At 51.3% G+C, this 21,609-nt stretch overlaps 4 protein-coding genes across 4 annotated transcripts; all 4 read right to left on the reverse strand.

Annotated features, from left to right (window-relative positions):
* Positions 1–2,041: 2,041 nt before the first annotated feature.
* On the reverse strand, positions 2,042–2,488 carry SPRN (shadow of prion protein; the record flags this gene model as incomplete). Its single annotated transcript, XM_079716293.1, has 1 exon — positions 2,042–2,488. The coding sequence occupies one exon, from the start codon at positions 2,486–2,488 to the stop codon at positions 2,042–2,044; it is 447 nt and encodes a 148-aa protein (XP_079572419.1).
* A 7,296-nt stretch (positions 2,489–9,784) lies between these two features.
* Positions 9,785–10,373, reverse strand: LOC307061166 (ganglioside GM2 activator-like; the record flags this gene model as incomplete). The annotated part of the gene is given in 2 exon segments (XM_079716172.1): positions 9,785–10,306; positions 10,308–10,373. Coding segments are annotated over 2 exon segments (588 nt in total).
* Positions 10,374–10,969: 596 nt separating this feature from the next.
* On the reverse strand, positions 10,970–16,985 carry LOC307058676 (olfactory receptor 6B1-like; the record flags this gene model as incomplete). The annotated part of the gene is given in 4 exon segments (XM_079712263.1): positions 10,970–11,536; positions 11,539–11,563; positions 11,567–12,006; positions 16,907–16,985. Coding segments are annotated over 4 exon segments (1,056 nt in total). The 3' UTR covers positions 10,970–11,024.
* A 3,554-nt stretch (positions 16,986–20,539) lies between these two features.
* LOC307060342 (pre-mRNA-splicing regulator WTAP-like) lies at positions 20,540–21,269 on the reverse strand (the record flags this gene model as incomplete). The annotated part of the gene is made up of 2 exons (XM_079714863.1): positions 20,540–20,600; positions 20,818–21,269. 2 exons carry the CDS (start codon positions 21,267–21,269, stop codon positions 20,540–20,542), a joined length of 513 nt encoding a protein of 170 aa, XP_079570989.1.
* Positions 21,270–21,609: the final 340 nt, after the last annotated feature.

Raw genomic sequence — 21,609 nt, forward strand, 5'->3', positions numbered from 1 at the left:
AAGCATTCAGAGAGTCGCAGCTGTGCCAGACGCCAGATGCCCCTGGAGCCGGGCTGGTGTGTGGAACAGCTTGACGAGAGGTGTTTCCATCACGTCTCAAGTGTGCTGGCGGCTCACGCTGCAGAGGCAAGTGAAGGTATGGGCCAGCCACAGTCCAGGTCCGGGTGGATCTCTGAGGCTGAGCACAGCCTGCCCGGGCCCATAGGGAGAACTGAGTCAACAAAGGGGCCGCCCTGATGGGTCCCCCTGTTCAAGATTTTCAAACGGTCACGCTGCCTCTGAGGCCCCGGCCAGGGCTTGGCCATGACCTGTTGGTCTTTGGGAGCATCGAGCTTGGTTTGGGAGGACAGAGGGCATCTGGGCGCCGCACCCAAGAATGCTGGCAGTGTAGAGACAGAAGGCTGCAGGGAGCTGTGTCCTGCAGTGGAGCGCCTGGGTCTTTGGAGGAAAGTGCTTGGTCCAGGTCCCGCGGATAATCTGGAGACCTTCACTGTAACCAGAGCTGAGTGCCACCTGTGGGAGAGCAGAGGTGGCACGACTCCTGGGAGATGCTGGTCTTGGCACTGGCGTCCATCAGCTGAGTCCAAAAGCCCTGCAGCCCAGGGGCAGGCGAGGGCAGATTCTGGAGGCAGCCCTGCCGGGGAGGCTCCTGCTGAGCACAGGAGAGCCTGAGCCGGAAGCCAGACCCCGGAGCTGTCCTTCTGAGGGACAAGAGGCTATTCAAGCCAGAGGCCATGTGAAAGAGCTGGGGCCCCAGGCTGAGCTCATGGCCAGTGGACAGGCTGGTGGCTTGAGGGAAAGGCACCTGAGAGGTGAAAGGCTGGCCTTCCGCGCGGGTGTTGGGTGCCAGCGGCAAACCCTTCTCAGGACGCGCCCTGTGGTTTCTTCAGAGGCTGCTCTGGCCTCGTTCTGACAGCCCTTGGGGTGTGGAGGAAGCTCAGCTTCTCCTGGGCTTTCTTCTGCTGGACAGGTGCCCTCACATCTGGTGGTACTTGCTGGGCGCCGGGCCCTGCCTTGTGGCCATGGGTCTGACTGGAGCGCCGGCCCCTCCGGTCCACCTCACCCTCAGCTTCCGAGGGGCTGCCTGCCACAGCTGCCATCCCGGAGTACAGGCGGGGCTCTTATCCCGGAACGTGGACCTGGAGCTCAGAGCGAATGGAAAACTCTTGAAGTTTAAACAGATTTTTTTTTCGTCCAAAATAGGTCCAAGAAGAGTTATGTGATTTGTTTCAAGTCAGAGCAAAGTGGCTTTAAGGGTTTAAGGGAGCCCCTGGCGGTGGGTGTCGCAAAGCGTCTGCCCACAGGGGGACACGGGCCCTGGGCCCGAGGGCAGGGGCAAGGCGTGGGCAGTTCCTGTGGGCGAGGGTATCCTGGGAGCCATCTGGAGAACCACGGGGCCACCTCTGGGCTCACTAATCTACAGATATGGCCCCTTTCCTTTCTGGACAGGCAGGCAGCACACTACAGCCTGCGAGGGAAACCTCTCCTCTTCCCCAAATCCTCAAGTCCTTTGGTCCACTGGGGCTGTTTCTGGGGGGGAGGCCACCACGTCCTCAGGGCTGTGGCGGAACCAGCCCAGCCTGAGGGCCCACCTCTCTGCCTGGTGGTCAGCACTGTCCACACCTCTCAAGTGTCCAGGTGGGGTCAGGGGAGCTGGAGTGACCTGAACAGCTTGTAGAGTGGTGGGCAGCTGGCCAGGATGGTGCAGGAACCTCAGGACACCTGCCTTTCTGGCTGGGGAGTACCCTAACCTCCAAGTGGCAGGCAGGGCACCCTGGAGTTGATGGGCCACTGGCCCCCTGGTAGGGTGGGAGGTGCGGAGGCTGGGGAGGGGATCGGGCAGGAGGGGGAACAGGAGGTGCCTCTGGGTCACAGGAGGAGAGGCTGCTGGACTGTCGGGAGTTGGCCACGCAGCTCCTCTGGGCTTAGAGGCCTTGGGCAGTGGAGGCAAGGGGCGCTCAGTGCTGGGCAGCCTCTGTGGTGGCCGCCCGCGGGGCGGGCGCGGGCTGGGGGCAGATCTGGCCCCCGAGCCCAGCCCGGCCTAGGGCCGCAGCAGCCCCAGGGCGCCCAGGGCACCGCCCAGCAGCAGGCAGAGGCGAGGGTCGCCCGTGGGCCCCACGCCCGAAGTCCACGCCCGGTAGCTGTAGACGCTTCGGTTCGTTCCGTTGCCGCCGGGTGCGCCGTCCTCGTCGTCCTCCGGGCCATGCTCCCCGAGCCCCGCGGCCCTCCTCCAGCTTGAGCCCGCTGCCAGGCCCGCGGCTGCCCCCGCCGCTGCCCCCGCCGCCGCTCCCGCGGCCACGCGCAGCGAGGAGCCGGCGTAGCGGGGCGCAGGCCTCACGCGCACCCTCGAGGCCCCGCGCGCGCCCCCGCGCAGCCCGCCCCGGGCGCTGCCGCGAGCCCCGCCACGGCCGCCCTTGGCCGCGCCGCTGTCGCAGAGGAAGGTGGCCGCTAGCAGCAGAGCCCAGCACGCGGCGGCAGTCCAGTTCATCTTCGTGGAGCAAAACCTGCGGGAGGACGGAGGAAGGGACCTCAGCTTCTGCGAGGCCCAGGGCGCCCGGGGCCTGCGGACAGGGGTTCAGCATTTGGTGGTACATGGGGCCCCCGCACCTTGGAGCACTACCCGCCCAGGCTGGCGTGGGCTGAGAGGAGGAGGTTTTAATGCCTGAGCGTTAGGGACTCAGGCCTGGGGAGGGCGTGGGCTCTTGTTCAGTAACTGGGAAGGGCCGGCAGGGGCTGAGAGGGTTATTCTGTGCTTGGCGGGGGGGTGGTGGAGTAGGGGCAAAGAATGGGCGGTGGCGAGCACCTCCGGGGCACGGGGGGCGCTCAGGCCTGGGGAGGGGGCTCCGTATTCTGGGCTGCTTTGGAAGGACCGACTCCGGCCTCCAGGGCTCGGCAGGACCAGAGGCCACCCTGGGGTCTCAGGGACCGAGGGCCCCCAAGGAACCAGATCGGGGTCTGGAGAAGGGACCAACGGTGAGACTCGGCCCGGCGCTCCCAGCCCCTTCCAGGGCTGCGCGGGGCCAGAGCCGGTTCGGGCCTCGCGGGCTGGTCACACTGTGCGGACCCCGCCCCACCGCCGCAGGCCCGGACCCAGCTTAGGGTCGCCTCCCGCCCGCTTCTGCCTCGCGCTCCCCACCTCCCCCTGCCGCCTGGCTCAGCTGCTGGGCCGGGGGACAGGGACGCGACCACCTGCCGGCGGCTCCACCCTCTGCCCGGGCCCTGTCGGCCCCTCGCTGCGTCTTCATTTGTAGCCCGGCGGGCGTCAGCCCCAGCCTCCCGGTGCGTGCCCACATTCCGCCGCCCGGCCTTACCAGCCACGGGCCTCGCTCGGAACCGCGGCGGCCGCTCCAGGGACCGCTGCCGAGCGGGAAGGAAGGCGCTGCGGCGGAGACTGCACGGGGCGCCGAGCCCCAAGCGCCGACCGCGGATCCTGGCTTTTGCGTGAGGCCTCCGCCCTAGGCTTGGGGGTGGGCAGACGCGGAGGCGCATCCCCCGGGAGACGGAAGGGAGGAGATAAAGGCAGGCGCTCGGAGGCGCAGCCCCTCTCGCTGCCCAGCACGCCGTCCTAGCGGCCCCCGTACCCCCCCCCCCCCCCAACCCGGTCGTCTGCCCCGCTGTCTTCAGCACCCGGTGCGCACACCGCCACCTTCCCACACTCCATCCCACTCCACCCGCCCCAAACCCTAACCTCTCTCACCCCACCCTCTCCCGTTCCTCATTTCCATCCTTCCCGGGGTGGGTGTGTCCCAGACACAGGGACCACAGAATGCGACGTTGGACCCTGAGCTCCTGACCATGGTGCACAGAGAGGGGAGGACGGCTCTCCAGGGCCCCATGGTGTCTGAGTCCCAGAGCAGCACCCCGTCGTGGGCCCCCCTCCTCCCGCCCTTCAGTGCCCACTGTTCAGGCTCTTCTAGGGTGTCCTCAGGTAGCCCCACCACCGGTAACCCGACTGCTCAAGCCAACGGGCCTCCCCAGTCCCGGCCGGATTGGACTCAGGGACCACGTCTGAAATGGTGCTGTCCTGCTTTCCAAGGTTGGTTTGTCCTCTGCAATCTCTTCCCCTCCACCCACTGACTCTAGGCCTTCACCCCAGCCACTCCACCCGGGGACACCAGGCTCTCTTGATGGTGTCGGAGGTGAGCTTCAGAGGGTTGTTATGTGATTCGATCTCTCAGCTTCCATCAGACCCTCGTGGTCCCTGGAGGCTCGGTACCGCTGCTCCACACGTTCTCCTGGGCAATCTCAGGGCCTGTGGGTTTCAAATGCCACCTGGGCCAGAGGGGCAGCGGCCAAGGAGAGAGCCTCCCGCCCAGCCTCAGGGATTGGGCTGCTGTGGTGATGGATGGCGGGAGGGGTGGGGACAGAAATGGGGGTTCGTCCAAGGTTTGCATTCTCTGGTTGAGCCCCACCCCGGTCCCACGCACAGAACGGCCCCCAGCGTGTTGCTCACCCCAAGGAAACAAGGGCGTTTCTCTGACGGCATCAGGAAGCGCCCGGAAGCCCCGGCGCGGCGTGGGGCCTGCTGGGGACAGCTGCCGCTTTGGCCTCTCAGCGTCCTTTCCCTGTTCCGGTCAAAGAATCCATGTGTGTGCCCTGGGGAGTCAGCCCTCTCTTATGTTCGGCCCATGGGGGTCTGACTGTGACTGCCCCCTCCCCTGGTCTTCTGAGGGGATGTGGCATGCCCTGTGGCTCTTCCTGGCCACGTGGACCTGCTTCCCAGTGTAGGGCCTCTGGCCGTGGTCTGAGCTGCTGAGAGGGCCGCTCTCCTTCTGCGGGAGGCTGCGCCTGGAGCCGTTGCATGCGAGGACCCGTCACCCTCGTGGAGCCTTCGCATGGAGCCCGAGGGCAAGTGAGGTGGGCCCTGTGCCCCCTCGACCTCCCGGGTCAGGCAGCGCCACAGCTGACGCCGTGGACCTTCTCTGGATGAGTGCTGTCCGTCACCTGCACCCGATGGCCTGTCCCTGGCCCCTCATTCTCAAGGGTTCTGCCGAGCACAGGGAGCTTCCCGGCAGCCTTCCCACTGCTTCGCTTTAAAGTATGAACAGCAAACAGCGTTTATCAGGCATTCGAAGACAGAAAGTCTGCAACACAACAGAGAAAGACCAAGGTAAAGAAATGGGGGGGGGGTGGGGAAAGGCTCAAGAAGTTTGAGGAATTAGAAGAAAACCTAAGAAACAAACAAAAAATACTCCAATTCATAGGGTCAGAAAAGCTGGGGGGGGATACTATTTATATAAGAACAGGATGCTGTGACAAAGGTCGAGGCTAAGAAAGAACCTCTGAAAAACAACCAGGAGAATTGAATTATAAAGTTAAGGAAATTTCTCTGGATGGCAAACAGATGGCAAATATGAGAGAAAGGGCACAGTTTTGGGCTCCGAGTCTGACAGATAGTTGTTTGGAGGAGAGAGAAGGACCAAGGGCACCACGTAGGAAGAACCACGGGCTGAGGCTTAATTAACCCTTTTTGAGACCCTAAACCTTTTCTCTTAAAATATATAAGGGAAGCACAGAAAAAAATTTAGAATATATTATGTTTAAATATCAACATGAAAAATCTAAATAAAATATTAGCCACTGAGCCCAAGAGTACATCAAAAGCAGGTCAGCACCACTCAGGTCCAGGTGGTTTCAACATTGTCAAGTATGTGGACGTACTTTACTCACTGCTGCACCAAGGGAGAAGAACGCTCACGATTTTCTCAGGAGAAGACAAAGCATTTCATTTCTTAATTTTTTTTTGTTTTGTTTTTTGGGGCGTTTTTTGCATGTGAAAATGTATTACTATCGTGCCATCACCATCAAAACTTAGGATCTTGGTCCTTTCTTCTAACCTTTGCGTTAAGGCCAAAAGAGAGACATTGGCTACTTTGACGACCTACAAGACGACTCCAGGAATGTCACCAACAGCATGACCTTTGGGACCAAATCCAGCAACCAGAACTTCATCATTTTCCTCAATAAAGTTCAAACAACCATCACAGGGTGCAAAGGCTGTGATTATTTGGCCATTCTTCACTAACTGAACCCTGACACACTTCCCTATGGCACAATTTGGCTGTTTGGCTTCAACCCCTACTTTTTCGAGCACAGTTCCCTTTGCATGAGAAGCACCTCCATAAGGGCTGGCCTTCTGGGCTGTGCTTTCTTGTACTGTTTATCAGGCCACTTCTGGTCTTGTCAGTGGCTATGGAGCTTCCTGGCAGGATGAAGACATGCCATGGGCCTGAGCAAAAGAGAGCCATTTCTGAATTTTTAAATTTTTTTTTTTAGTTTTTTTTAATTGAAATATATATGACATGTAACATGTTGTAAATTTAAGGTGTCCAACATGTTGATTTGGTACATTTACATATTGTAATATGATTGCCATTGTCAAGCGTTTGATTTCCATCAACACTCATTGGTGGGGAAAAATGCCAAGAAAACTAGTCGTTGAAATGAATTTTTTAACTCGATTAAGGCTATATTTCAAAAAAACCCTCAGCAGACATCATACTTAATGGAGAGCCTTTAAATGTGTTCCCTTAAAAAATATGAACAAGAAAAGCTTCCTACTCTCACCACTTCTGTTGATCAGAGTAAAGTCCGGCCTGAGACCAGGAGACAGCCATGCACTGGAGAAGCCACAGGCTCTGCAGTTCGACTGCTTACCACCCCCCGCAGCTGGGGAGCCAACGACTAGGCAGAGCCGACGAAGCCTGCAACACGGTGTGCTCTGAGGGTGCCCGGGGGGGTTTGCTCCCCCAAAAGAGGGCATACTCTCCCCCTCCCCTTCCTCCAGCCTGGATTGTGGACCTGGTGCTGGGAGTTGCTGCTGCCATCTGAAGACTGCAGGCTGGACACCAAGGCTAGTGTGTGGGAAGGTGGGAAGGAGCGTCCTGGGTCCCTGACACTCAGCGATGCTGCTCTGTTGGCCCTGTACTGCCCATGGCCTGACTGCTTGTCCCTGTTGGTTCAAGCGATTGCTACCTGGATATTCTGTGACTGCAGCCATATGTGTGTCTTAGGGTTGATAAAATAGAATTTCTCTACCAGAACAAGAAATAGCTAGAAAATATAAAATAGGGAATTCCCTGGTGGTCCAGTGGTTAGGACTGCATGCTTTCACTGCCAAAGGAAGGACTGGGTCCCATCGTCCCTGGTCGGGGAACTAAGATCCCACAAGCCGCACGGCTCAGCCAAAAAAAAAAAAGTGAAGAAGAAGAAAAAATTAACAGTGGTTCTCTAAAAAAAGAAAGAAAGAAAGAAAAAAACGCTGAAAATATAAAATAAAATGCCATGCACAGTAACAACCAACTCCATAAATAACCTCCCACAATGCAAAGGATCTCTGTGGCAAAAAAAGAGAAAAAAGTCATTAAGGAACATAAAAGAAGACCTGCATAAACGGGGGAGAAACAAGGACAGCACAAGTTGATACCTTGAGTGACCCTGCTCCACAGTTAACCCATAAACTTGGTGAAATTCCAATAAGAATCTCCACAGAGTTTTTAAAGGAACCTGTTATTGACTGAATTGTGTCCCCACCATGCATTCCTGTCCCCAGCACCTGAGGATATGACTGTATTTGGAGATGGGTCTTTGCAGAGGTGATTAAGGTAAAATGAGGTTATCAGGGTGGTCCTGACCCAATATGACTGGTGCCCTTATAAGAAGAGATCAGGTCACAGACATGCACCCAGGGATGGCCAGATGAGGATGCAGGGGGCAGATGGCTGATTGCAAGCCAAGGACAGTGGCCTTCATGAAACCAACCCTGGTAACACCTTATCTCAGACTTCCAGCCTCCAGAATTGTGAGAAAATGAATTTCTGGTATGTAAGCCGTCCAGTCTGTGGTACTTAGTTACCGCAGCCCAAGCAAACTAATACAGAACCCAAGGGTTTCTAAAGTCCATACAGAAAAATAAAGGTCAAATATAACTAATTTTGAAAAAGCAGATCAAAGAAGAGGGATTCACTGTGCCAGATATTAAGATGTTGCAGAGGCCATGGTGATAAAACAATCCAGTCTTGGCAGAACAGAGAGAGAGACCAATACGAGAGAAGAAGGGCATCGCTGACAGACCAGGTAGGAGCTTGAACATGTGCACAGGAATCAAACAAGGTTGAGAATTTGATAGAGAATGGGAAAACTGTGAGAGGAGCCAGATGGAAATTCTAGAGCTGAAAAAACACATTAGAAAACCGATTAGATAGATAGAACGCATTAGTAACCTGGAGGGAAAAAAGACAGAGCATGCAGGACAGGCTGCAGGGGGTCACGGGGGACCCTACAAAAGGTCCAACATACGTGCACTTTTTTTTTTCAAGTTAAAAAAATTTATTACCATTCCAGCCTTCATGTGAGCCCAGAACACGGGGCTGGTCCCCGGGGATTAACTTGTCAGGAGAGGACAGGACAGTGAACAAACCCAGGCACCTGACATGAGTCCACCTCTCTGTGCTGGACCCCTGCTCCAGAGTGGCTGCTGGCGGGCCCAGCCCTTCAGCCTCTGCCCCACTCACCCTGACAGTGCTCCAGGGCCAGGGCAGGCAGCCTCGTGACCCCCGAGCTCACAGCTCTGAGGCCGCCTCTACTCCCCAAGCACTGGGTCAGGCACTATGGATTGGCCCAGTGGAGAGAGAAACAGTGCTGGAGGAGTTGTCTCAAGGTTAAAAGGACAAGGCATGCGTGTTCTTATATCCCAGGCCACCAACTGGCCACCCATGAGCCAGCCAGATTTCCCCAGTGACAAGTCTGTTTGGCCCCTTCTGCCTGCTCAGTATTTTAAAAAATTAATTGGTTGCCGATATTTAAAAATTGACTTCATATAAGAGTCTGGATTTCTGGCTTCTCGAGGGGAAAAAAATTGAGAATATTTGGTAATGCTGGACCCACATTCTCCTGTTGTACTTACTGGCTAGGGCTAGACAGCAGCTGTCCCTACGGACCGGATGTGCCCTTTCCAACTCACTCCAGTCCCCTCATCCCTGATTATACCCCCAGCTCGAGACTGGGCAGCAGCTGCCTCGGATCAGTTATATTATACGAAGGAAAAAATGGAAGATGTGCCCGGAAACAACATGATGTTCCTCGTGGTCCTCATCATTTACTGATGTCTTGTGCTTTGCCCTGCAGGCACCTGAGTTCGCAGACTATCTTAAACACATAGAGCATTCTCAGATATCTCTCCCATCACATGCCCTGCCTCTCCAGGATACACTGTGCCCCACTGTTAGCTGGGCAAGTCTAGAAAAGAACACTAAATCATAGAAGTTAATGGAGGAATAGACTGAGATGGACTCCTTCAGACCCTTCATTGTAAGCGGGGGTGGGAGTAAAATGAAAACTGTTAGTACTCTCACTCTGCTTTTAGGTCAGTGACACACACACAAAACCAATGAGAAAAATCATAAAGATACTTCAGGAGACCAAGACTGGGTCAGTCTGAATGGGGGTCACAAAACATGTTAGCCCCCTTCCCTGACTATTTAGAAAATGAGTTGAGTTCTTAGAGAGAAAGCCATGGGGGTGAGGAGGAAAATGCAGTGGCCAGCCCAGTAGATGTCCTGGGCTGTCAAAAACCACCAAGCTCATCCTCACTTAGGTTAGAGCTGCTGGCCCACGCCTAAAAATTTTGTAGGTGGCATAAAATGACTTTCAGCGGGGGAGTGTCATCATTGTAGAAAGGGGCTCGAGAAAGGACAGAGAGTAGAATCTGGCCTTGGCCAACGTAAGACAGAAGAAGAGGATGCCTTTCTCACAGCTCCTTCATCCTGCTGTGGCAAGTGCTGCCTTATTTACCCTTTAGGGAGGCAGAGATTTTGGCACAGCCCAGACGCTTCCCGTTGCTACTTAGGATGATCTCCGACTGGTACTTCCCACTGCTGAGCCAGCTGGGCAACTCCACGTCAGGCAGGAAGAAGTCAGACTTGGGTAGTGAGTAGGTGCCTTCTTTGAAGGGACAGTGACAGGGAAGCCCACAGGTGTGCAGGGGTTCTTGGCAGGGATTCTCAAGGGGAATTAACATTTCAAGCACATTACAGAAGTTCTCGTAGGTGCAGCTACCAAGTTGCTCCACACATGGGACTTTGACCCAAAAGCCAGCCACTTCATTCTCCAGAGTTAATACCACCTTCAGAGGATCTTTGAGGTCCACAGTGGTCCTGACCTCAGCACTGATGGTCATGTTCCTGGGAATGACAATGGGGTCAGGTTCCACAGTCAGGCTGTTGATCACCGCAGGGTCCTTCCCTTCATCGCAGTTATCCCAGGAAACGCTACCAAGCCTGGAGAGCCTTCGAGAGGATGCGTGCAGGAGCTGCTGGGCCGGCGAGAAGCAAGCCCAGGGAGATGAGGAATGGAGCCTGCATCAGGGGGTTCATCACAAAGGGTGGGTCCTCACCGGGTTAACTACAAGTTTTGTGGAGGTGACGACGCCTTTAAATGACTGCCCATAGTGGTTATGCAAAGCTGTGCATTCCAACATACATGCACTTTTGAAACCAAAAGGAGAGGAAGGAAGAATGAGGCAGATGCAGTGTTTAAGGAGATAATGGCTGATAACTTTCCAAAACTGATGAGAGAAAGCAAGTCTCGAATTCTAGAAGCATGACAAACTCCAAGCATGATAACTACAAAAAAAAAAAAAAAAAAAAAAAAAAAGCATACCCTGGACACCAAACACAACAAAGAGGTCTTGAAAGCTTCCAGGAGTGGGGGAAAGCCAGAGATTGACCAGGTTACAGGTGGTCGGGGGAGTGACGGTGGAGGGGGACCTTCCTGGGAGCTCGGAGTGAGCTCGTCCTGGGCTGAGGAGCTGTCCCCTGATCGGGTGCTGAAGCTCCCAGTGAGAGGCAGCTGCAGCCTTTGGAGTTTCGGCTGCTCCCACTGTGCTCCCGTCTCAGGGTGAGGGGGGAAGAGAGGAGCTTGCTGGCTGCACTAGTGGGAGAGAGCCACCGCCTGCCTGGTGTGGGCTGGTGGCTGTGAGCAGATGATGGGGGACGGATTTGAAGTTCCTCCCCCTGCAGCTGGTGCTAGGAGGGGCCAGGGGCCTGATGGAGTTTGGCCAGGGCCTCACTGATGTCGTGGTTCTGCATGCAATAGATGTTGGGGTTGAGCTGTGGGGTCACAACAAAGTAGACCATGGACACCAGCTTGTTGAAGTCGAAGGAGCTGATGGCGTGTGGCCAGGCGTACATGAAGATGGTGGTGGTGTAGAAGATGGCCACCAGCGCCAGGTGGGAAGCACAGGTGGAGAAGGCCTTCTGGCAGCCGGACCCTCCTGGAATGCTCAGCACGGTGGCCACGATGTGAGCATAGGAGACCACGGTCACTGGCAGGAAGGTCGCGAGCACAGCCAGGGCTGCCACGAAGTCCAGCACTTCGATGGTGATGGTGCCGGAGCAGCAGAGCTGCAGCAGGGGTGAGATGTCACAGAAGAAGTGGTTGAAGATGTTGGGGCTGCAGAGCCTGAGGCAGGAGGTGAGAGCCATGGACACAAAGGAGACCAGGAAGCCACCCAGCCAGGCTCTGAGGGCTAGACTGAGCAGAGCCTCCAGTCCATGATGGCCGGCTAGTGCAGCAGGTGACAGATGGCCAGGAACTGGTCACAGGCCATGGTGGCCAGGAGGAAGCACTCAGGCGAGCCAAGGGAGAGGAAGAGGAACAGCTGCGTGAGGCAGCCTGAGAAGGAGATGGTCCTCGCCGAGACCAGGCGGCCAGCCCGCAGCTTGGGGATGGTGACCGAAGTGTAGAGGGTCTCCAGCACCGACAGGTTGGCCAGGAAGTAGTACGTGGGTGTGTGCAGTGGACGGCTGGCTCTGATGGTCACCATGATGGCCAGGTTCTCCAGGACAGTCACCATGTAGATCGTGAAGAATGACCCGAGCAGCGACCCCTGAAGGTGGCACAGCTCAGGGAAGCCCAGCAGGATGACATCTGTCACCAAGGTCTCAGTGGAGTTGGTGGAGTTTCTCATAGCCCTCCCTGGCGGGGGGGGGGTCACTTCTGAGTACCCTGGACAGCAGAGAGAAGCAGGTGTGATGTGTGCTGGGCAGGGGGCCGGGTCGTGAGAGCTGCATGTGGGCACTGTAACCCTTGTCAAAGCTGCTGCAGCACTGACCCCCTCTCAGCCCAGCACGCACCTCACCCCGAGCTAACACCTGGCAAGGGGGCCTCGGTGCCTGCACACCAGTGCGCGCAGATACACCTCTTACCTCCACACTCATGTGGATGCTCTCAGGTGCGTACTGTTCCCTATCCCAGCACCAGGTACATGGACAGGCGTGGGAGTGCCTGTGCTTGTGCACGCGTGCACACACACACACAGGTGCACTCCTGCACACACCCCCAGGTACATGCACACACACTCGCACACAGGTGTATGTGTGCACATAGCAGGAGAGAAGACCCATTCTGCCTGCCTGGTGTGCCATCTTAGGCTGTGTGTCTGGGCACTTCCCTGGCCTCCTCCACGTGGGCCCCCAGGGACTGCTGCTCCATGCTGCTCTCTGGCCAGGGTCCCTCATGCCTCAGGAAGGACACCACTTCCATCAGATGGCCAGCTGGCTCTCCAGGGGTGAGGAAAACCTGGGCCAGGGATTTGCAGGGCTGGAGGTGTGGCGGGGGAGGGGGTGGGAGGGTTCATCCGCACTTTTCGTGTCCCCACATGGCTCTCCTTGAACCGGCCTGAGGTCTTTATCCTGTGTGATCTGAGCATCAAAGTGGCCTTTGAGGGATGGTGGAATCGGTCCACTCAGAGCCTTTCAAGGGCCACGCAGTTTGGGACTTTCGTGCCAGGACGCCCAGGAGTTGGGTGTCTGATGGATGGGCGAGCGGCAGGGAGGTGTGGCGGGCAGGGGCGGAGCCGGGCAGTGCTCCCCACTGGTGAGTGAGGGGCTCCTGGGGCCTCAGCTCCTCTTCAGCCCCTCCCCTACTCTGCGAGGTCGGGGTCTGTCCAGCAGGACCGGGGCGCGCTGGAGGTGGAGGGTGATTCCCGCCGGCAAGTGTACTTCTTGGGCGACCCTCAGCCGGCTCCTCCTACATTTACCTTCCCTGTGCCAGGGCTGAGCTGGTGGCTGCTCCTGGCTCACCTCGAAGGGGCTCGGAGACCCCCACTGATAGCTCCCTGTGCCCAGCCCCGTGGGGAGGGGCTGCAGGAGGGCTCAGAGCTGGTGGGGGGTGCAGGACTGAGGACTGTGCCCCAGTCCCTGGCGATGTGAGACCCGTCAGTGATGTGGCAGAAGAGGCTGAGAAGGGGCTGCAGAACCGGGGTTGGTGGGCCAGCTTGGACACGGGGCATTTGGGCTGGGGGCTCCAGAAGCCCGTGCCCTGCTGTCTATGCCATGCAACTTGGTGGCAGGTGTTGGGGGCACCCGGAAGGTGCTGCCCTTGTAGCACCCCCAGGCCCTTTGCCTCAAGACCAAGGTCACTGCCAACCCACTCTACCCCTCCCCTCACAGAAGGTCTCCAGGGAGGGTCTAGGGGAAGTGCCGCATCTCACTGGGTCCTGCTGCCTCAGGGCCCAGGTGGCTTTTATGGGGTTCATTAGAGGCTTTGCCCCCCAGCCCTGTCTTCTGGAGGACACAGCGGGACTCAGAGCAATTTGCAGGGTCCATGGAGGGACTGTGAGGGGGGAATATGATGTAAGGGGTGGGGGGCTTCCCGCCTTCCCCATGGGACAAATAGAGCCCGGCCTGTTACCTGCCCTCCAGGTGCCCTGGCCCTGGTGACGCCTGAGACTGGCTTCCAGTCTCAAGGCCCTTCCCTGAGGTCCAAAAGGGAGGGGCTGCTACCTGATAGCGTTCGTTTTATTTCCTCTCCATGCAGAGCATTTATTTATTCGTTTGTATAAAATAAGGTAAAGGACTCTTGTAAACCTGCTCTCCACTCAAGACCTACGCAGTGGCTAATAAGTGACCTTAGTTCCTCCCCTCTGCCACCCCTGCTTCCCTCTCAGAGGGACCACTCACGGGGGTTCCCCTGCTGCCTAAAGCATTTTAATTATAGATAACACATTGCTTAGTTTTGCTCGTATTCAAACGTCATAACAAAGGGTATCATGCTACGTGCTGTCTTCTGGGTCTTGCTTTTTCTGTTGCTAAGATTCTTACTCTTTTTGGTAGCTGTACTGCATTCATTCTGACACCTGTGCAGTAACATTCTGTTGTGTCTGCCTCATGATTCGTGAATTTGCTCTTTGTGCACAGCTCCTGAGTGCTGGGTGCCAGTGTTTCTCTTGCAGCTACCCCTACGAATGGGAGTGCTGGGCTGCACTTCACATGCAACTGCAAGAAAATGCCAAGTTCTTTCCTCAGAGTGGCTGAAGTGATCACACCCCGACCACTGAACTACATCCTCTCCAACAGAGGGTGTGGCGGATTTCCTAATATTTGCCAATTTAGAGGGTAAAAATAGCATCTCACTGTGAATTGTCTTTCCCTGCTTCTCTTGATATGGTTAGTGTCAGTGAGTGTTTCTGCTTCTGTGAGATGCCTCTGTGTGTGTGTGTGTGTGTGTGTGTGTGTGTGTGTGTGTCTTTTGCCCATTTCTCTCCATGGTGCCACCTTTTACTTATTGATTTGCAGGAGTTCTCTTTATATCCTTTTCTAAATTCCTTTACTGAGGTGTAATTTACACAGCGAAGTGCACAGACCTTAAGTGTTAAGTTTGATGAGTTTTGACGAATGCACACATGCATGGAACCTGCACCTCATCAAGATACAAACTTCCTTCACCCCAGAAGCATGCTCCTTCCCAGTCAACCCTTAATCCCCCACTTCGAGGCAACCACTGTTCTGATTCTTTTCTTCATAGATTAATTCTGTTTCTTTCTCGAATGTAAGAGAAACGGAACCACCCAATATCCCCTCTTTTGTCTCTGGCTTCTGTCAGCATGTTTTTGAGGCATGTCCAGGGTGTCTGTGCCCGTTCCATTATATAGATAGACCATGGTTGTCTGGAAGAGTGTTATTTAATTTCCAAGTATTTGGAGATTTTCTGGAGATATTTCTCCAGATATTTTAATTTCATTGTAATCAGAGAGCATACTTTGCATGATTTTGAATCTTTTAGAGTTTGAGATTTATTTAATGCTCTAGAATATGGACCTGTATTGGTAAGTGATCTGTGTTCATGGGTCTATTTCTGGATTCTGTTCTGTTCCATTTGTCTCTAAGTTTGTCCTCTCTCTGATACCACACTGCCTTGATTAGGACAGCTTTCTAGGCTTGAAACCGGCTGGTGTGAGTGCTCTGACTGTTCTTGTTCTTCAAAGTAGCTTTGGATCTTTTAGTTCCTTAGCTTTTCCATAAATTTTAGATTCAGCTACTTGATTCCTATGAAAAAAATTCTGTTGTAATTTTTTATTGGAATTGCATTGAATCTAGATCAGTTTGGGGAGAATTAACATCTTTACAATATTGAATCTTCCAATACATGAACATGGTCTATCTCTTCATTTTTTGGTTCATCTTTGATTCACTTCATTAGTGTTTTTTAATTTTTACCATGTTTTGCAAATATCTTTCCCCAGTTTATAGCTTTTCTCAGTGCCTTTAAGATGTCTTTTGATGAACAGAAGTTCTTAATTTTTCAGTTATTTTAGAACAGTTTTAGATTTACAGAAAAGTTGCAAATTTAGTACGGACAGTTCCCATACACCCCATACCCAATTTCCCCTAATGATAATATCTTACATTAGTGTGGAGTACGTTTGTTACAATTCATGAACCAATATTGATACATTATTATCAACTAAAGTCCATACTTTAGTTGGATTTCCTTAGTTTTTACCCAATGTTCTTTTCCTGTCCCAGGATCCCATCCAGAACACCACGTTACATTTAGTTGTCATGCTTCATTAGGTTCCTCTTGGCTGTAAGTTTCTCATACTTTTCTTTTTTTTTAGACAGTTTTGAGGAGTTTGGGTAATCTCTTTTATAGGATGTCCCCAAATTAGGGTTTGTCTCATGTTTTTCTCATGATTAGACTGGAATTATGGGCCTTTGGGGGGAAGACCACAGAGATAAAGTGCCCTTCTCGTCATGTCATATCAGAGGTCCATACTGTCAACAAGAATCAAGTGTTGACCTTGATCACCTGGCTGAGGCCGTGTGTCATCTTTCCTGTCAGGTTACCCACCAGCCTTCCACACTGTTCTCTCTGGAAGGAGGTGATTACATCAGCCCACACTTAAGGAGTGGGGGGTGGTGGTGGTCACGCTCTCCCTTGAGAAAGGAATATAGACCTAAATCACTTGCAGTTCTTTTGCATGGAAGATTTGTCTTTTCTCCTCATTTCTTTATTTATCCAATCAGTCCTTTATATCAGTACAGACTCATGGATTTTATTTCATACTTTGGGTTATAACCTGATGCTATTCTAATTATTTTGTTGCTCGAACCATCCCAGCTTCTGTCACTGGGAGCTCTCAGATGATTCCTGGGCCCCTTGGACAGGCCCCATCATTTTGGCTTTTCTTTTGAGTACTTACTTTCTGGTGCTGAGATGCCCCAGGCTCATCCTGCACATTTCCTGCCATACCTGGAATCAGCCATTTCCCCAAGGAGCCCTGGTGCCTTTTATTAGACGATGATATTAGAAACCAACCTCTGGGGACTTCCCTGGTGGTCCGGTGGTTAGGACTCTGAGCTTCCACTGCAGGGGGCACAGGTTCGATCCCTGGTCAGGGAATTAAGATCTCTCGTGCCACGAGGCATGGCCAAAAAAAAAAAAGAAAGCAACCTCTGGGCGCCAGCAGTGTTTGTCGCTACCAGGGTACTGTTATCTCTAGGCCCCCTTGCCTGACAGAGCAAGGAGGCCTGTGTGTACAGTAACCTGTGTGCACACACTTCCACACGGATTTCTGTATGTAACACCTGTGTCTGTGCTAAGCCAAACACGAGACCTTACTGACGTCTCCGCCTCTGATCCGTCACCACGTGGACCTTTCCGTCCGCCTTGCTGCGCTTATCTGCGAAAGTCCAAGCCGACATGAAACCCCTGCCTCCCACTGCCCACCATGCATTAACTTAATTGTCCAGTTGCAGTGTACATGCAAAGTGGCGGTAGAATTGTTAACCTGTACTCAGCTAGGAAAAAGCTTTGTCAACTAGAGCACAGCGCTGGGTAGTTTCTCCTGCCATTGGTCTTACAGACTCCACTCATTCCCAAGGTTACTTAGATTAGCACCTTTACACCCCACGCCCTGCAGTGAGGTTTTTCTTGCATTCCTTATACAGTTCAATTGTTTGCCACCTTCTGCATTCCATCTAGAGTCCCCGAGCCTCCTAAATGATTTTTTTTAAGTTTATATACATTGAAGTTCACTTTTTGTACGGTAGAATTCTATGGGTTTTAACAAGTATCAATATCATGTATCCACCATTACACTATCACAGAATAGTTTCGCTGCCTTGAAAATCCTCTGAACTTCACCTGTTAAACCCTCTCTCCTCCCCCTGACCCTTTGGCAGTTACTGACCTTTACAGTCTCCACCGCTTTGCCTTTTCCAGAATGTTATAAAATTGGAATCACACGGTGTGTAGCCTCTTCAGACTGGTGTTCTTCAGTTAGCAATGTGCCTTTAAGATTCAGCCATGTCTTTTCGTGGCTTGATAGCTCATTTCTTTTTAGTGCTAAATGACATTCCACTGTATGGAATTAGCACTAAGTGGACCACAGTTTATTTATTTGCTCACCTATTGAAGGACATCTTGGTTGCTCCCAGTTTTGGGTGGTTATGGATAAAGCTGCTGTAAACACTAGCATGCAGTTTTTTTTTGTGGGCATAAATTTTCAGATCAGTTGGGCAAATACCTAGGAGTGTGACTGCTAGATCATATGGCAAGACTACATTTAGCTGTTAGGAAGCTGCCTAACTATCTTCCAAAGTGGCTTTGTCATTTGCTTTCCCACCAGCAATGAAGCAGAATCCTTTTGCTCCACATCCTTGCCAGCATTGTGCATTGTCAGGCTTTTGGATTCTAGCTGTTCTTATAGGTGTGTAGTGGAATCTCCTTTTTAAAAAATTTATTTATTTATTTATTTGGCTGCGCTGTGGGGCATATGGGATCTTAGTTTCCTGACCAGGGATCGAACCCGTGTCCCCTGCAGTGGAAGTGCAGAGTCTTAACCACTGGACCACCAGGGAAATCCCTGCTTATTTTGATTTGCAATTTTCTAGTAAATTTTGTTGACCATCTTATCATAGGCTTCTTTTTCATCTGTATATCTTCTCTGGTGAGGTGTTAAATGTCATAATTTTAACACAGTCAAAAATTTCAATATTTATTTATTTATTTATTTATTTTTGAGAGAAAATAGATTTTAATGAAGTCTCTATAATACAGATGTTGATTTCTATATGACATATATTTGTCATTGATTCTTTTTTTAAAATCTTTATTGGAGTATAATTGCTTTACAATGGTGTGTTAGTTTCTGCTTTATAACAAAGTGAATCAGTTATACATATACATATGTTCCCATATCTCTTCCCTCTTGCGTCTCCCTCCCTCCCACCCTCCCTATCCCACCCTTCTAGGTGGTCACAAAGCACTGAGCTGATCTCCCTGTGCTATGCGGCTGCTTCCCACTAGCTATCTACCTTACGTTTGGTAGTGTATATATGTCCATGCCTCTCTCTCGCTTTGTCACAGCTTACCCTTCTCCCTCCCCATATCCTCAAGTCCATTCTCAAGTAGGTCTGTGTCTTTATTCCTGTTTTACCCCTAGGTTCTTCATGACATTTTTTCCCTCTAAATTCCATATATATGTGTTAGCATACAGTGTTTGTCTTTCTCTTTCTGACTTACTTCACTCTGTATGACAGGTCTATGCACCTCATTACAAATAGCTCAATTTTGTTTCTTTTTATGGCTGAGTAATATTCCATTGTATATATGTGCCACATCTTCTTTATCCATTCATCCGATGATGGACACTTAGGTTGTTTCCATCTCTGGGCTATTGTAAATAGAGCTGCAATGAACATTTTGGTACATGACTCTTTTTGAATTATGGTTTTCTCAGGATATATGCCCAGTAGTGGGATTGCTGGGTCATATGGTAGTTCTATTTGTAGTTTTTAAAGGAACCTCCATACTGTTCTCCATAGTGGCTGTACCAATTCACATTCCCACCAGCAGTGCAAGAGTGTTCCCTTTTCTCCACACCCTCTCCAGCATTTATTGTTTCTAGATTTTTTGATGATGGCCATTCTGACTGGTGTGAGATGATATCTCATTGTAGTTTTGATTTGCATTTCTCTAATGATTAATGATGTTGAGCATTCTTTCATGTGTTTGTTGGCAGTCTGTATATCTTCTTTGGAGAAATGTCTATTTAGGTCTTCTGCCCATTTTTGGATTGGGTTGTTTGTTTTTTTCTATTGAGCTGCATGAGCTGCTTATAAATTTTGGAGATTAATCCTTTGTCAGTTGCTTCATTTGCAAATATTTTCTCCCATTCTGAGGGTTGTCTTTTGGTCTTGTTTATGGTTTCCTTTGCTGTGCAAAAGCTTTGAAGTTTCATTAGGTCCCATTTATTTATTTTTGTTTTTATTTCCATTTCTCTAGGCGGTGGGTCAGAAAGGATCTTGATGTGATTTATGTCATAGAGTGTTCTGCCTATGTTTTCCTCTAAGAGTTTGATAGTTTCTGGCCTTACATTTAGGTCTTTAATCCATTTTGAGCTTATTTTTGTGTATGGTGTTAGGGAGTGATCTAATCTCATACTTTTACATATACCTGTCCAGTTTTCCCAGCACCACTTATTTTTTTTTTCAAGGCACATTTAATTTAATATCAAGAGTACAATACAAAAGGCCCAAATACAGTGAAGGAACACATTCCCCCATTAACACCAACGACAATGCTCTTTCAACATGTGCCTGTTGATGGAATGGGGATTTAATAAATTTCACTACTGAAAAAAATAACGCAGTGAGTCTCATCACAGCTAATATCCTTATACAATCTAGTTGTGAAATGAATGTTTATAATGCTTCAAACAGTTTAGACCTGAAGTTTGATACCACACCTTCATTATTTGTACAGTCCTCAATAAGGTTATCTACAGTATTAGCAACCATTCAAAGGACAAACCATTGAGTAAAACCACATTGATTTAAGGCTCAATCAGGTAATATGGAGCCCCAAACTAAATGGTTAAATATATGAACTACTTGTAGTGCCATCTATTATTTGATTCTCTCATGACTATTAAGTTGGTTCTTAGCAAATAAACCCTTTAAAGGCAAAATTCACCTCATTTGAGTTTGACCCAGAAGTTCAACAACAATCACGAAGTCCACAGTCTTATTGGCAAAACTGATATACAGTGTCTCTAAGTCACTATGCTCAAGGTTAAGAGTGATGCATATTCCATCTTTACATTTACTGCAATTTTACATGTTCAATTCATGATTTTAAATCTCTAGGTTTTCATTCCTCCAAACTGTCTGAAGACACTGTGCCACAGACTTAAGACTTCTGTTTCTCCCTCTATTTTCTTCAAACAGAAACATTTGTCAAGTGTCTACACGTTCTAGAAGGGGAATTTTTCAGAGGTGGCCACTTCTTTGGAATAGCCTGACGCCATCAGGCCTCTGAAGCAAGGGGAGGGGGAAGAGAAAAAAGCTGAAACACAAGGTTCATCTGGTAAGTTTTACATTAACCATTACAAGCTGGATAGTATAAGAATGTGGCTTTTTGGCTCAAAAAGTCTGAGTCTTGGTGTGGAAACGAGTACTTGGCTGTCCCACCACAGCTTTCTCGTAGTGGGACTGTCAGGGAAGTCTTGACTGGGGAGTATGATTTGTTTACCTATCAGGCGTAAACTTCCAGGCACTCAGTTCATTTTGGGATTGTTCCAGTTTGTCTTTAGTCTGTTCCAGTTCACCTTTCATTTTCAGGAAAAACAAGTTGATCGCTGGGTCTACCATTGTTGAACTCAGTTGGGCAACGCTAGACTGCTGGACTTGCTTGAGGTACTGGATTTGAGTAGTACACTCTTGCATCTCTTGCTCCTTGGTTGCTAGTTGCATTACAAGAATGTTTTCCCTGCGTGCAGACTCTTGCTGTTGTTGCTTTAGTTTTTCTTCAGATTCCCTTAAGCCAGTTACATCATTACAGTTAAGATCTGTGTACTTGCCCTCCAAAGCTTTCACATATGCTTCATATTGTTTCCACCTGAGAATTAATTCATCTCGTGCCATAACTTTGAAGTCTGTTTCACTCAGTTGAAGCTTTTTAGGAAGAGGTTCCTCATTAGTCATCTTGAATCCTCTCCTGATGGAGGCCGTGCTGGCGCTGCCCAGTCACATAGGCTGATCCCGTGCTACCCGCTCACTACCCAGGCCACCCGACCCTGCTGCCACTGGCCCCTGTGCTCCTCCTCCCACCACTGCCCCGGCTCTCCCCTTTATTTGCAGGTCTTGCTGCCACAAAATGAGCACCACTTATTGAAGAGGCTCTCCTTTCTCCACTGTACATTCCTGCCTCCTTTATCAAAGATAAGGTGACCATATGTGCGTGGGTTTATCTCTGGGCTTTCTATCCTGTTCCATTGATCTATCTTTCTGTTTTTGTGCCAGTACCATACAGTCTTGATTACTT

The sequence above is a fragment of the Hyperoodon ampullatus genome (genome assembly GCF_949752795.1).
Source record: "Hyperoodon ampullatus genome assembly, chromosome: 1".
Taxonomy (NCBI): Eukaryota; Metazoa; Chordata; class Mammalia; order Artiodactyla; family Ziphiidae; genus Hyperoodon; species Hyperoodon ampullatus.